The sequence below is a fragment of the Erpetoichthys calabaricus genome, chromosome 1, assembly GCF_900747795.2.
Source record: "Erpetoichthys calabaricus chromosome 1, fErpCal1.3, whole genome shotgun sequence".
Classification (NCBI taxonomy): domain Eukaryota; kingdom Metazoa; phylum Chordata; class Cladistia; order Polypteriformes; family Polypteridae; genus Erpetoichthys; species Erpetoichthys calabaricus.
In genome coordinates, this window is record NC_041394.2 from 324987596 (window position 1) to 325002688 (window position 15093).

Below are 15093 nucleotides of genomic sequence, written 5' to 3' on the forward strand. Positions count from 1 at the left end.
CAAATGTTTGTGATGTGCCATCTGTTGGAATGACAAATGCAGTGCATTTTATTACTTCGTATATTACAAAATACATTCCAATCAATGGTGCACTGGAAATGTTAACGCTGAGGTCAATGTTGATTGTCTAGATTTCAGCCCATCTTTGATGGGTAGCAAGGCTAGTTCACCTTAATAAAAGGAAAAATTGTGAGTGTGCTCCCCTCGATTTTCTCGTATACTGAGATAGAGGAAAAGGTCATCAGTACCAATTTCAGTTGAGCTGTATTTCTCAAATATCATATCTCTTTGTCATCATAACTAATTGATAATATCGATACATAATCATTTATCTCTATTTATAATCAAACTTTATATTAAAATGATATTTTCACACTTAGGGATGTCGAAATCGGTGGTGGAATTTTTTCATGATTACATATGCATTACCTAGATTACGTGCAAAGTGAAAAGAGCTATAGTCATCTAACAACATAGAAAAAGTGTTAGTATTATATAATATTTGTTGCAATAAATTTCTATAGGTAAAATTAAATGTATTACCAGGAACACGACAGGGACATAGCAGCTTATTGCAAATTATTTAAAGATCTGTCAGTAATTTTTCATCTACTGCTTTTCTGTTGGAAAGTTGTAGTGAGCTGGAGCAATACCAGCAGTATCCAAGAAGAGCCAGCCATGAAAGAAATACCTGAGCAGCATGAGAGACACTCACTCAACTTGTATGGATACATACAGTATTTAATTTTATCTAAAATCCCAACTTTCGGGTGTGGGAGCAAATCAGAGTGCCCATTGAAAAACCTTTACAGGATGGCATGCAACTCTATGCAGCAACCAAATTAGAAAATGGACTTTGGTGTCTGGAGCTGAGGGGCAACAATGCTAACCACCTCTGCTTCTTTTCCATAAATCAATACTTGGCATCTTTCTGCACTAATACCTGTTACAGGAAGCATTACTAAACCATTCAGTATTAGAAAAGAAGAAGTTGGCAGTACCTTCCTCTTCGGTCCAGAGGTTGTCGGGAGGATTCAGGGTGATGATGCTTGTCTGGAGCTTGAGAACCTGCACCAACTCATTGAATTGTTTCTTGCTGCAGTTACAGTCAGCATAAATTTCCACTTCAGAGTTTCTTCTCTTGGATTTTCTGGATTCTATGTGGGCTAGGTTGACGTGCTTCTCCTAGAAAACACAAGACAAGTAACCTTAGTGCCATTCCGTTCTGTGGTGAGACACATTGCCTACGTGTGCATGGGTCTAAAGATGCCTAGGCCTTCATTGCTTTTTTCTAACTAGTTTCTTCCAACACATGGTTATAAGAAGCCTCAGCCAGTCCCGAATGCATTGGGCCAAGGCAGTAGCCAAATCTGGGTTTGCTGCCCAACTCACACACATCAAGCTAATTTAGAGACGTCAGCTGACCTGAATGTTCTTGGGGAGCAGCACCACATAAATTGCCCTCCATGGCCTAGTCATTCTGGCCCTCTAATCACCCCCTGTCTCCAACTAGCTAACTATCTCTCACTCCTTAACCACCTAATAGCTCAGTGGTTCTCAATCTATAGGGTGGGCCCCCCTAAGGGGGCGCGAAGTAACAAAAAGCGGGGCGCGAAGATGTGAAAAAAAGAAAAGAAGAATCAAAAATATGAAAAATACATCTATTGAAACCAAAACAAATTAACTTAAACTTCATTCTGATACTAGAAAAATAAATATAGAGTTAGATAAATGTTGATAAAAGTTAAGTAGGTATAATAAAATATGCATCTATGATATATCATTACCCCTCCTTTAACCGTCACCTTATCGTGGTGGAGGGGTTTGCGTGTCCCAATGATCCTAGGAGCTCTGTTGTCCGGGGCTTTATGCCCCTGGTAGGGCCACCCAAGGCAAACTGGTCCTAGGTGAGGGATGAGACAAAGAGCGGTTAAACAAACCTCCTATGAAGAAAAACCATTTTGGACGGCGTTTTCCCTTGCCCGGACGCGGGTCACCGGGGCCCCACTCTGGAGCCAGGCCTGGAGGTGGGGCTCGATGGCGAGCGCCTGGTGGCCGGGCCTGCACCCATGGGGCTCGGCCGGGCACAGCCCGAAGAGGCAACGTGGGTCCCCCTTCCCATGGGCTCACCACCTATGGGAGGGGCCAAGGAGGTCGGGTGCAGTGTGAGTTGGGTGGTGGCCGAAGGCGGGGACCTTGGCGGTCCGATCCTCGGCTACAGAAGCTGGCTCTTGGGACGTGGAATGTCACCTCTCTGAAGGGGAAGGAGCCTGAGCTAGTGTGCGAAGTTGAGAGGTTCCGGCTAGATATAGTCGGGCTCACCTCGACGCACAGCTTGGACTCTGGAACCAATCTCCTTGAGAGGGGTTGGACTCTCTACCACTCTGGAGTTGCCCCCGGTGAGAGGCGCCGAGCAGGTGTGGGTATACTTATTGCCCCCCAACTTGGAGCCTGTACATTGGGGTTTACCCCGGTGGACGAGAGGGTAGCCTCCCTTCGCCTTCGGGTGGGGGGACGGGTCCTAACTGTTGTTTGTGCGTATGCACCGAACAGCAGTTTGGAGTACCCACCCTTTTTGGAGTCCCTGGAGGGGGTGCTAGAGGGCATACCTTCTGGGGACTCCCTCGTTCTGCTGGGAGACTTCAATGCTCACGTGGGCAATGACAGTGAGACCTGGAAGGGCGTGATTGGGAGGAATGGCCCCCCGATCTGAACCCGAGCGGTGTTTTGTTATTGGACTTCTGTGCTCGTCACGGATTGTAACGAACACCATGTTCAAGCATAGGGGTGTTCATATGTGTACTTGACACCAGGACACCCTAGGCCTCAGTTCGATGATCGACTTTGTGGTCGTGTCGTCGGACTTGCGGCCACATGTCTTGGACACTCGGGTGAAGAGAGGGGCGGAGCTGTCAACTGATCACCACCTGGTGGTGAGTTGGCTTCGATGGTGGGGGAGGATGCCGGTCAGGCGTGGTAGGCCCAAACGTGTTGTGAGGGTCTGCTGGGAACGTCTGGCAGAGCCCCCTGTCAGAAGTAGCTTCAACTCCCACCTCCGGCAGAACTTCGACCACATCCCGAGGGAGGTGGGGGACATTGAGTCCGAATGGCCATGTTCCGTGCCTCTATTGTTGAGGCAGCTGACCGGAGCTGTGGCCGTAAGGTGGTCGGTGCCTGTCGTGGCGGCAATCCCCGAACCCGCTGGTGGACACCGGCGGTGAAGGATGCCGTCAAGCTGAAGAAGGAGTCCTACAGGACCCTTTTGTCCTGTGGGACCCCGGAGGCAGCTGATAGGTACCGGCAGGCCAAGCGGAATGCGGCTTTGGTGGTTGCTGAGGCAAACACTCGGGCGTGGGAGGAGTTTGGGGAGGCCATGGAGAATGACTTTCGGACGGCTTCGAGGAGATTCTGGTCCACCATCCGGCGTCTCAGGAAGGGGAAGCAGTGCAGTGTCAACACTGTATATGGTGGGGATGGTGCGCTGCTGACCTCGACTCGGGACGTTGTGGGTCGGTGGGGGGAATACTTCAAAGACCTCCTCAATCCCATTAACATGCCTTCCAATGAGGAAGCAGAGCCTGGGGACTCAGAGGTGGGCTCCCCCATCTCTGGGACTGAGGTCACCGAGGTGGTCAAAAAACTCCTTGGTGGCAGGGCCCCGGGGGTGGATGAGATACGCCCGGAGTTCCTCAAGGCTCTGGATGTTGTAGGACTGTCTTGGCTGACACGCCTCTGCAACATCGCATGGACATCAGGGACAGTGCCTCTGGATTGGCAGACCGGGGTGGTGGTCCCCCTCTTTAAGAAGGGGGATCGGAGGGTGTGTTCCAACTACAGAGGGATCACACTCCTCATCCTCTCTGGAAAAGTCTATTCAGGGGTCCTGGAGAGGAGGGTCCGTCGGATAGTCGAGCCTCGGATTCAGGAGGAACAGTGTGGTTTTCGTCCTGGTCGCGGAACAGTGGACCAGCTCTATACCCTTAGCAGGGTCCTGGAGGGTGCATGGGAGTTTGCCCAACCAGTCTACATGTGTTTTGTGGACTTAGAAAAGGCATTCGACCGTGTCCCTCGGGGAATCCTGTGGGGGGTACTCCGAGAGTATGGGGTACCGGCCCCCCTGATAAGGGCTGTCCAGTCCCTGTACGATCAGTGCCAGAGCTTGGTCCGCATTGCCGGCAGTAAGTCGAACCCGTTTCCAGTGAGAGTTGGACTCCGCCAGGGCTGCCCTTTGTCACCGATTCTGTTCATAACTTTTATGGACAGAATTTCTAGGCGCAGCCAGGGTGTTGAGGGGGTCCGGTTTGGTGGGCTCAGGATTGGGTCACTGCTTTTTGCAGATGATGTTGTCCTGTTTGCTTCATCAGGCCGTGATCTTCAGCTCTCTCTGGATCGGTTCGCAGCCGAGTGTGAAGCGGCTGGGATGAGAATCAGCACCTCCAAATCCGAGACCATGGTCCTCAACCGGAAAAGGGTGGAGTGCCCTCTCAGGGTTGGTAGCGAGATCCTGCCCCAAGTGGAGGAGTTCAAGTATCTCGGGGTCTTGTTCACGAGTGAGGGAAGAATGGAGCGTGAGATCGACAGGCGGATCGGTGTGGCATCCGCAGTAATGCGGGCGTTGCATCGGTCTGTCGTGGTGAAAAAGGAGCTGAGCCGCAAGGCGAAGCTCTCAATTTACCAGTCGATCTATGTTCCTACCCTCACCTATGGTCATGAGCTATGGGTAGTGACCGAAAGAACGAGATCGCGAATACAAGCGGCTGAAATGAGTTTCCTCCGCAGGGTGTCTGGGCTTTCCCTTAAAGATAGGGTGAGAAGCTCAGTCATCCGGGAGGGGCTCAGAGTAGAGCCGCTGCTCCTCCGCATCGAGAGGAGTCAGATGAGGTGGCTCGGGCATCTGATCAGGATGCCTCCTGGACGCCTCCCTGGTGAGGTGTTCCAAGCACGTCCAACCGGGAGGAGGCCCCGGGGAAGACCCAGGACACGCTGGAGGGACTATGTCTCTCGACTGGCCTGGGAATGCCTTGGGATTCTCCCGGAAGAGCTAGAAGAAGTGGCCGGGGAGAGGGAAGTCTGGGCATCTCTGCTCAAGCTGCTGCCCCCGCGACCCGACCTCGGATAAGCGGGAGACAATGGATGGATGGATGGCTGGATATATCATTAATTAAAAAAGAACAAATTGGTATTAGTGGACTCCTTTCAAAAAAACCTTGGGGGGGGTGCATTAAAACTGTTATGAAAACTCAGGTTGCAAATACTTAAAGGTTGAGAAACACTGTAATAGCTCATGAGTGGTGAGAATACTGACACAAAATGGCTGCCATCATATCACCCAGATGGATGCTGCACATCATTGGTGGCTGAAGTAGCTCCTCCCTCTCTATGTAAAGTGCTTTGAGTAGTGAGAAAAGCTCTATATAAGTTAAGGAATTAATTTAATTAATTAAATCAATTAACATAATAAACATTTTGGTTTTGTATTGTTTAATTATTACATTTCACACATAGAATTGTGAAGTTTTTTGTGCAATAATCTATGGAGGTCCACTCCTTCAAGTAAATACTCCTCACATTCTGTTAGTAATGAGCCTCGGAGTCAGTGGATTTTCCACATGGATGTTAATTTCCAATATGCTAGTAGATGAAAGCAAGGGGAATGAACCTGTTGTTCAGTGTTTGAACCTGGTACCTCCACTTCCCAAGGGAATCCTGCATTCTGAGAAAAGGAAAGTGACCCAATGGGCCACGTGTATCGCCTGAATTTCAGGATACTGCTAGGGCTGATTGGTTTATTCTTTTTGGGACCAGATACACCTTTCACCTACCTCGTGATATGATAGTCTTTTTTTTGGACGCATCATTTAATGCTCTAACATCAAACCATGGACTGAGCTGTTTTTGTATATACTGTATATACTCACAGAGAAGTTCTCCCGCGGATAAGTGAGGATTTGATTTTACCGTATAATTTCTGGTATTTTATATTGTCGTTCATATAAATCGAATGCGGAAAACTCATGCTGTTGGTCCAAGAGATTATGATATGCTAACGCCCACCTGAGAGAGTGACCACAGCGCACACGGCCTTTTTTTTCTATGTGGGTGTGGCAATGCGCTGTATCAGCACGTGCTCCTAACCGCTCTCTCTTTCTCTCACTCACTCTATTGTGCCTACGTGACCACATGGTAATACCCGAAGTATTCCGAAGCGACGTTTGCATTTATTTGTGTTTTTTGTATCTCACACCCTCATATAACTTTATTGTAAGAGCATCCCTGATCTACAATGGAGCGTTCGATCAAAACAAAATATAAAACTGGTTTTAAATTAAATGTTGTTGAATTAGTGAAAGAAATTGGTAACTGCGCTGCTGCAACAAAATTCGAGACATCTGAGAAACTGATGCGAAATTGGAGGAGGCAAGAAGACGAAAATAAAAAATAAAAAATTAAGTGTCGCATTTTTGAATGGGTGTATAAGTTGGGGTCTGATTTTATGATTGATTTTTTGGGTTTCAAAACCCAACTTATACGTGAGCATATACGGTAATACATTTAATGTATATTCTTAGGTTGTGGTGTTTTGGAGACAGTGGTGTACTCATTTGCCATTTATTACAATATGACATTTTCTTGTATATATGCTGCTGTTGACGTGTGATAATCACGGGGAAGGTGTTGAAGAGTCTGGGAGGCTTAGTGCTGGCCTAGTCCCAAATCATTATTAATGTTAAGGGGTAGCCCCCTAGGGGAGACTGTCCAAACTGTTGGATGTGATATATTTAGGATTTGCTGCAATATAGTAGCATAAGAAAGTGTAAACTCCACTCAGACGGCGTCCATCTCAAAACTCTGAAAGGGTGCAGGTGAGACCTCTCAGCTGCAAAGTATAGAATAAGCATCAGGCTTGGAGAGATTTGCTGCACTCCTTCACTTTAAGTCATTAGCTCTGATTTGATTTTTCACACCTTGTTCTCACCAGTCACATCTGCGTTTGTTAATAACCTGCTTTGTAAGATGAGGCCAACTACTTGTGTACTGGACCCCATCCCCAGCAGACTACTTAAATCCTGCCTTCATGCCTTAATCCCGACTGTTACAACAATAATAAACTCATCACTTGACAGTGGCTCTGTGCCGCTCACTTTTAAAATCTCGATTCTGTAACCCCAATGTTAAAAAAGTCTGGTCTTGATGCTGACAATCTTAACAATTTTCGGCCTATTTCCCACTTACCTTTCCTGTCAAAAGTTCTCCAGCATGTTATAGTTTCCCAACTCACCAATTGCTTAACTTCTGATAATTTGATGGAACCCTTTCAGTCTGGTTTCAGGGCACGGCACAGCTGTGAAACTGTTCTTCTACGGATAACTAATGATTTGCTTATGGCAGCAGACTCTGGACAAATCAGCATATTAATTCTGTTAGACCTCAGTGCAGCATTTGACACTGTCAGACATGACATTCTACTGTCCAGAATGGAGAACATGCTGGGCATCTCTGGCACTGCCTCCAGTGGTTCAAGTCCTATCTGACTGATAGGCAAGAGTTTATTAGTCTTGGCAACAGTAGATCCAGCTCAGCGCCAGTCACACAAGGAGTTCCTCAGGGCTCTGTGCTCAGCCCTCTGCTCTTCTTTATCTGAATGCTTCCCCTTGACCATATTATTCATAGCTATGGACTGGGCTATCATTTTTATGCAGATGATACTCAACTCTACTTCAATGTTAAAAGTGGAACTTCATCAGAGCTTTCTCAGCTCACAACCTGCCTTAGTGAAATTAATACCTGGATGGAGCAGAACTCTTTAAAATTAAATTGCAAAAAATCTGAACTCCCGCAAATTGGGGCTAAAGTGCAACTTAATAAAATGAGCTCCTTCCCAGTCCATCTTAGTGGTGATCTCATCAGACCTGCCTCTACTGTAAAGAATCTTGGTGTCATTTTTGATTCCTCCTTTCTTATTCCGCCCACATAAATCACATTAAGAAACTTTCTTACTTTCACCTCCGTAACATATCCCGTGTTCGTTCCTTCCTCTCCTTTTCTAATGCTGAGAAACTTGTTCATGCTTTTATCACATCCCACATCGATTATTGTAATTCCCTACTGGCAGGTGCCCCTTCTAATCTTATATCACAGCTCCAGCTTATTCAAAACTCAGCTGCAAGAGTCCTTACTCGAACCAGCAGCAGTGAGCACATCACACTCATCCTGCTTCGCCTTCACTGGCTCCCTGTGTCTTACAGAATTGAATATAAAATTCTACTAATAACCTACAAAGCCTTAAATAACCTCATGCTAAACTATATCAGTGACCTTCTCCATCACTATGTGCCTGCCTGCCCACTAAGGTCCTCTGATTCTGGCAATCTTGTTGTACCCCACACTAATCTACACTCCATGGGTGACAGGGCCTTCAGCTGTATAGCGCCCAGACTCTGGAATGACCTACCGAAATTAATCAGGTCAGCTGACTCTATGAATTCTTTTAAAAAACAACTCAAAACTCATTTGTTCAGGAAGGCTTTTTAGCTCTACTTGACTTTATTACCCTTCTCTCAGTTTACTTCTCTGTCAAGATGCTCATGTAACCTGTGTGTGTGTGCTATGCCATCAATTATGTTGTCTGTTAGGCTTTTCTCTGAATTTACTATCTTACTCTTCTTTATTTATTTATCTGATTTGTACAATGCTATGTACTGTATACCCTGCTGTTCTTTCTTAAACTAAGCATGGGAAAGGCGCTATATAACTAAAATGTATTATTATTATTATTAATAATAATACTCTTTTATCCAAAGCAAAGCAAAAATCCCATGTGAATGGTACAGATCTGTAGACTCTACACAGACCCATCGCCTGGGCATTTCTGTGGGCAGCCACTAGCAGTATTGTGAGGGACAGTTGTACGTTACTGTGCTGATTACAGTGATCCCTCGCTATATTGCGCTTCGCCTTTCGCGGCTTCACTCCATCGCAGATTTTATATGTAAGCATATTTAAATATATATCGCGGATTTTTTGCTGGTTCGCGGATTTCTGAGGACAATGGGTCTTTTAATTTCTGGTACATGCTTCCTCAGTTGGTTTGCCCAGTTGATTTCATACAAGGGACGCTATTGGCAGATGGCTGAGAAGCTACCCAACGTACTTTTCTCTCTCTCTCTCTTGCGCTGACTTTCTCTGATCCTGATGTAGGGGGTGTGAGCAGGGGGGCTGTTCGCACACCTAGACGATACGGACGCTCGTCTAAAAATAAAAATGCTGAAAGATTATCTTCACGTTGCTATCTTCTGTGCAGCTGCTTCCTGAAGCGACATGCTGCACGGTGCTTCGCATACTTAAAAGCTCGAAGGGCACGTATTGATTTTTGACTGCTTGTTTTTCTCTGTCTCTCTGTCTCTGTCTCTGTCTCTCTCTCTCTCCCTGCTCCTGACGGAGGGGGTGTGAGCTGCCGCCTTCAACAGCTTTGTACCGGTGGTGCTTCGCATACTTAAAAGCCAAACAGCCCTATTGATTTGTTTGCTTTCCTCTGTCTTTCTGACAGACTGTGCTCCTGACGCGCACTCCTTTGAAGAGGAAGATATGTTTGCATTCTTTTAATTGTGAGACGGAACTGTCATCTCTGTCTTGTCATGGAGCACAGTTTAAACTTTTGAAAAAGAGACAAATGTTTGTTTGCAGTGTTTGAATAACGTTCCTGTATCTCTACAACCTCCTGTGTTTCTGCGCAAATCTGTGACCCAAGCATGACAATATAAAAATAACCATATAAACATATGGTTTCTACTTCGCGGATTTTCTTATTTCGCGGGTGGCTCTGGAACGCAACCCCCGCGATGGAGGAGGGATTACTGTATACACTTGTTGGCCTAATTCTTGTGCTAGAAAGAACCACAGCTACACCAGAGAGTAGATAACACCCTTTTCCAGCTTGCTTCAAGTGCTTTAATAGATTTGTATACGTAAGTGCATGTGTGGTATCTAAATAAAAATAAATGAATACAATAAGTGCACAAATACAAATGGAATACATATATGAACATAACTAATTAAATGTCAAAGTTACATAGTATTCAGGAGGAGCAATGTTAAACATCAATTACTCAACTTTAAGTATTGTTTAATCAAACCAGTAGGTGGCACTACCGTATTAACCAGAATTAAAGGTACAGCATAATGCCCAAGACGGCATTCGTTTACAAAAAAAAACCTTTACGTTTAATACTGCAAAAATCAACACATTTTAACGTCCTGGAGCAAAATAATGTACGGCATATCTCTCCCCAAAGGTCAACAGAGCACAGACTTAACAATATGTTCATTCGCAAACAGCAAACATAGCCATAATAGCGCTTTTGTATACTTATACTGAACATCAACATACTGTAAGTTTCAACATTAACTAAGATATTAAGTTACAGTGGACACTGCAAAAAAGAAACAACTTACTTTATCAGTAACGCACAACACACAGTTACAAAAGGTAACAGCAAACTATAACTTGAAAAAATGCAAACAAGCAGGTAGAGACTGTGAGCACGTTACAATTCAGCAACAAAACGCCGTGCATGTGCAATAATCTTGTGCGACGTATCTTGCCTAGGTTCAGTATGAAGCAGGGAATTTTGTACAGCCGCCCCACAAATTTACACTGTAAATTTGTAATCCACAAAGGTCCCTGCTGAATTTTCAAATAATTATGTTCTGATCCTGAGGCATTTCCAGGAGTTCAATTAGTTTGGCCACTGGACGCATGTATTTATTCCCTTTAATGTCCATTTCTACAGCTCTTATTCTTCCATCGTCACTTGGTAAGACCTTCATAACCCATCCGATGGGCCACTGAGCCCTAGGTAACTGCAGATCCACTGTCAAAGCTACCTGTCCAGCCTTAAGATCCAGATTAGAATTTTGCTACTTCTGTCGGAGCTGAAGATTTGGCAAATAAGACTGAATGAACTGTCTCCAAAAATGATCAGCAATGACCTGGCTCTGTCTATAATGTCGGCATCCCAGAATTTGACTAGGTCCATACACAGCTTGAGGAAGAGGTGCATCCTGCTGCCCCATCAGCAGTAAGTTAGGTGTGATAGGGTCCGGATCTGCTATGTTTGATGACACATACCCTAGCGGCTTACAGTTGAGAATACCTTCAACCTCAATCAGCACAGTCATCAAAACTTCCTCCGATACAACTTGGTCCTTCAAAATGACTTGTAAGGAAGACTTGACAGATTTAGTTTCCCTCTCCCGAAATGTGGAGCATGAGGTGGATTAAGCATGAAATTAATTTTTTGGTTAGATAGTCGGGCTTTCAGATCTGGTTCCAATGCAGCAAAGGCCTCCTGGAGTTCCTGATCACCCCCTCTGAAATTGCTGCCCTGGTCATATAGGAATTGATAAGGTTTCCCTCTTCTTGCCACAAAGTATCTGACTGTACGTAAAAATGAATCTGTATCCATGCTGCATAGCAGGTCCAGATGTACACACCTTGTAGTAAGGCATTTGAATATTATACCCCACCCTTTCTCATGTCTTCTACCAATACGGATTATATAAGGGCCAAAACAATCAATCCCTGTTGACCAGAATGGGGGATGATGAATTCGTAGTCGAGCTGAGGGGAGATCAGCCATTTTAGGTACAACTGGTTTACTGCGCCACTTCCTACACTCCACACAACTTCTCTGATGTTTCTTTATAGCCTGACGACCTCTGAGTATTTAGTAGGTTCTTTTTAATTCGGCAAATACTTTTTCGGGACCAGCGTGTAAAAGACGATTGTCATAATCTTGAATTATTAGCATTGTTACTTGGTGGTCTGGGGCTAGTACTATAGGATGAAGTGTGTCTTCAGGTAGTGCAGTAGCCTTACGGAGTCTGCCTCCCACTCTGAGTAGACCCAAGGAAGTATCAAGTGATAGATCAAGTGATATTAAATGGCTGTTAGAAGACACAGGTTTGTTAGCCCTCACAGCACTGATTTCTTCAGGGAAGCACTCACACTGTGATCTCTGCAAGACAGCAACTTCTGTTTCTATGTGTGCTTCTGCAGACATGGGTGAAGCAGCCACCCCATGTACAGGTCAATGTGTGGCCATAATGAGATCATCCCATGTTTTGCAGTTACTCCAGTCAAACGTGGGAGTGTTGTTAACTGATACATTACCACAAAATGCAGACTTACGGAGCTCCTCTGATTCCTCTATCTTCATGATCGGGCAAACAGGATAATGAGCTGGAGACTGATGTACAAATGCTGGACCATGATTCTATCTGCTAGGCTGAGATAAACTCAACAGGGTCTTGCCACGGGTAATGTAATCAGCAGGATTACTGTCTGAATCAACATAACTCCAGTTCTCAGATCCAACCAAATCCTGTATCTCAGCGACTCTTGTCCCCACAAACACTTTATACTGGCATGACTCAGACCAGTGCAGCGCTGTGGTTGAATCTGACCACATGGTTGTCCAAGTGATTGTCAATGTGAGTTCCTGATTCAGCATCCTTGCCAACTGAGCTCCAGACAGTGCTGCACTAAGCTCAAGACGGGGCATAGATAATTGCTTTTTAGGTGCCACTTTGGATCTTGCCGTGACAAATGCCACATGAATCTGGTTGCTCTCCTCTATCCGAAGATAAGTCACAGAACTATATGCCCTTTCAGAAGCATCACAAAATACATGTAGCTCGATTGCAAAGGAGGACCAGTCACATGCAGGAGTGTAACAGCCAGCGGGGAATTGTTATGTTCTGTAGATTGGGAAGCTCCCCCATCCATTCCTGCCAGTCTTGTAGGAGGTCTTCTGGTGTAGGGTCATCCCAGTCTACATACTTCCTCCACAACATCTGCACCAGGCTTTTGGCTCTGGTAGTGAAAGGAATTATATACCCCAGTGGGTCATATTGAGTTGCCAGTGTCCGATACACATTCCTCATTGTAGGTTCTGCTCTCTTTGGTAGGGCTGTCCTTCAACTGCTTCCGTTGCACATCTGGATATCTGTATGGAATGAGCTTTCCGGTCAAGCCACTCTGCAAGATCTGGTAGAGTGTATGTTCTGGCACTGTCACTCATAATAATGTGTTTATTAAAGCAATGTTCTATAAATGAATCTCTATAGTTCGCAGGCTGTTTAGCTAGCAATGTATCTACATGAGATCCACACTGTAGTTCAGCTCTAGCGGTCCCATCCATAGCATTAAGCATGCCCACCAAAGTGTTGACAGCAGTAGCAAAGTCCTCAAAGCCTTGAGCATCACCTGGCCATAAGGCTAGAGTGTTTAGGATTGACTTTAATTCACACTGAACTAAATGTTTTGGTTGACCTTATCTTTGCTATAAAGCTTGCATTGCACTAGTGTATGGGAATGGGTGATGGACATACCTTTTAGCAATCTGATAAGCAGTGGGTAGCTCTAGATGATCCAGCAATATCTGGTACTTATAATCTTCAGTTAAATGGCGATGAGGGCCAAGGATACTGTCCAATCCTTTTTTAAGCATGACAAAGTCACTCTCTTTGCCTGAAGAAAAGACTGCTAACTTTGGTTTTGGTATGCAATATGATGATGCAATTGCCATTTCCATTAATCCAGGCACACTAGGGTCAGTAGGAGTGTAAATGTGCAGAGGAGGCTGCCTTTGGTAGTGCTGATGCAGAATTAAATTAGAAATTGAGGACCTTGGCAGCGGTTGAAACGATGTCTGCACTGGAGCTGGTGGGAACTGTGGCTGCACTGGAGCTGGCTGGAACTGCGGCTGCACTGGAGCTGGCTGGAACTGCGGCTGCACAGGAACTGACTGTGGCCAAGAATATGATCTAGAGAATCTAGTCAACTGTCCACAAGATTGTGAACCTGACAGGGCTACTTTACCGGTGTAAGGAGCTGGCTGAAAAATTGACTGTGCCCTGTGTTGTGGATAATGGGACACAGGACTCTCAGAATGGAAGCAATCCTCAGTTTCCTGCGTAACACTGTCCATAACAATCTGAAGTTCCCTCATCTCATTACTCAGAGCTCTCCAATGTGACTCTAAGCGCAGCCTATGTACTCTCTGGCTCGAAGGACCACTTTGTGAGGGACAGTTGCACTTTACTGTGCTGATTGTACACTTGCTGGCCTAATTCTTTGGCTAGAAAGAACCGCAGTTACACCAGACAGTAGATAACACCCTTTTCCAGCTTGCTTCAAGTACTTTAATAGATGTGTATAAGTAAGTGTATGTGTGGTATCTAAACAAAAATAAATGAATATAATAAGTGCACAAATACAAATGGAATACATATATGAACTTAACTAATTAAATGTTGAACTGGAACATTATTACATAGTATTTAGAAGAGCAATGGTAAACATCAATTACTCAACTTTATGTATTGTTTAATCAAACCAGTAGGTGGCACTACCGTATTAACCAGAATAAAAGGTACAGCGTAATGCCCAAGACAGCATTCGTTTACAAAAAAAAAAACCTTTATGTTTAATACTGCAGAAATCAACATATTTTAACATCTTCGAGCGAAGTAATGTACAGCACATCTCTCCTCAAAGGTCAACAGTGCACAGACTTAACAATATGTTCATTCGCAAACAGCAAACATAGCCATAATAGCGCTTTTGTATACTTGCACTGAACATCAACAAAAGTTGCAAAATTAGCTAAGATATTAAGATACATTGAACACTGCAAAAAAGAAAACAACTTACTTTATCAGTAACGCACAACACACAGTTACAAAAGGTAACAGCAAACTATAACATGAAATAACGCAAACAAGCAGAGACTGTGAGAACGTTACAAATCAGCAACAAAACGCCGTGCATGCGCTATAATTTTGTGGGGCGTGTCTTGCCCAGGTTCAGCATAAAGCAGGGAATTTTGTACAAGTATGAATGTCCAAACTAAAATGAAATGCATCCCAGTGATAGTTCTGAAAACTATCTGAGCAAAACATTGATATCAAAAGAATAAATGGAATAAATGGCAGTGATACTGATGTGCTACTTAGATTAGATTAGATTAGATTAGAGAAACTTTATTAATCCCAGGAGGAAATAAAGATGCATACAGAAGCAGAAACATA

General features: G+C 44.7%; 1 protein-coding gene across 1 annotated transcript in view; it reads right to left on the bottom strand.

Moving 5' to 3' along the window:
* tph2 (tryptophan hydroxylase 2 (tryptophan 5-monooxygenase)) overlaps positions 1 to 15093 on the bottom strand; it is a 195389-nt gene that overhangs the window by 165056 nt on the left and 15240 nt on the right. Inside the window, exon 3 of the mRNA XM_028818446.2 lies at positions 1002 to 1185. Within this exon, the coding sequence (XP_028674279.1) occupies positions 1002 to 1185 (184 nt within the window). The remainder of the gene's footprint in view (positions 1 to 1001; positions 1186 to 15093) is intronic.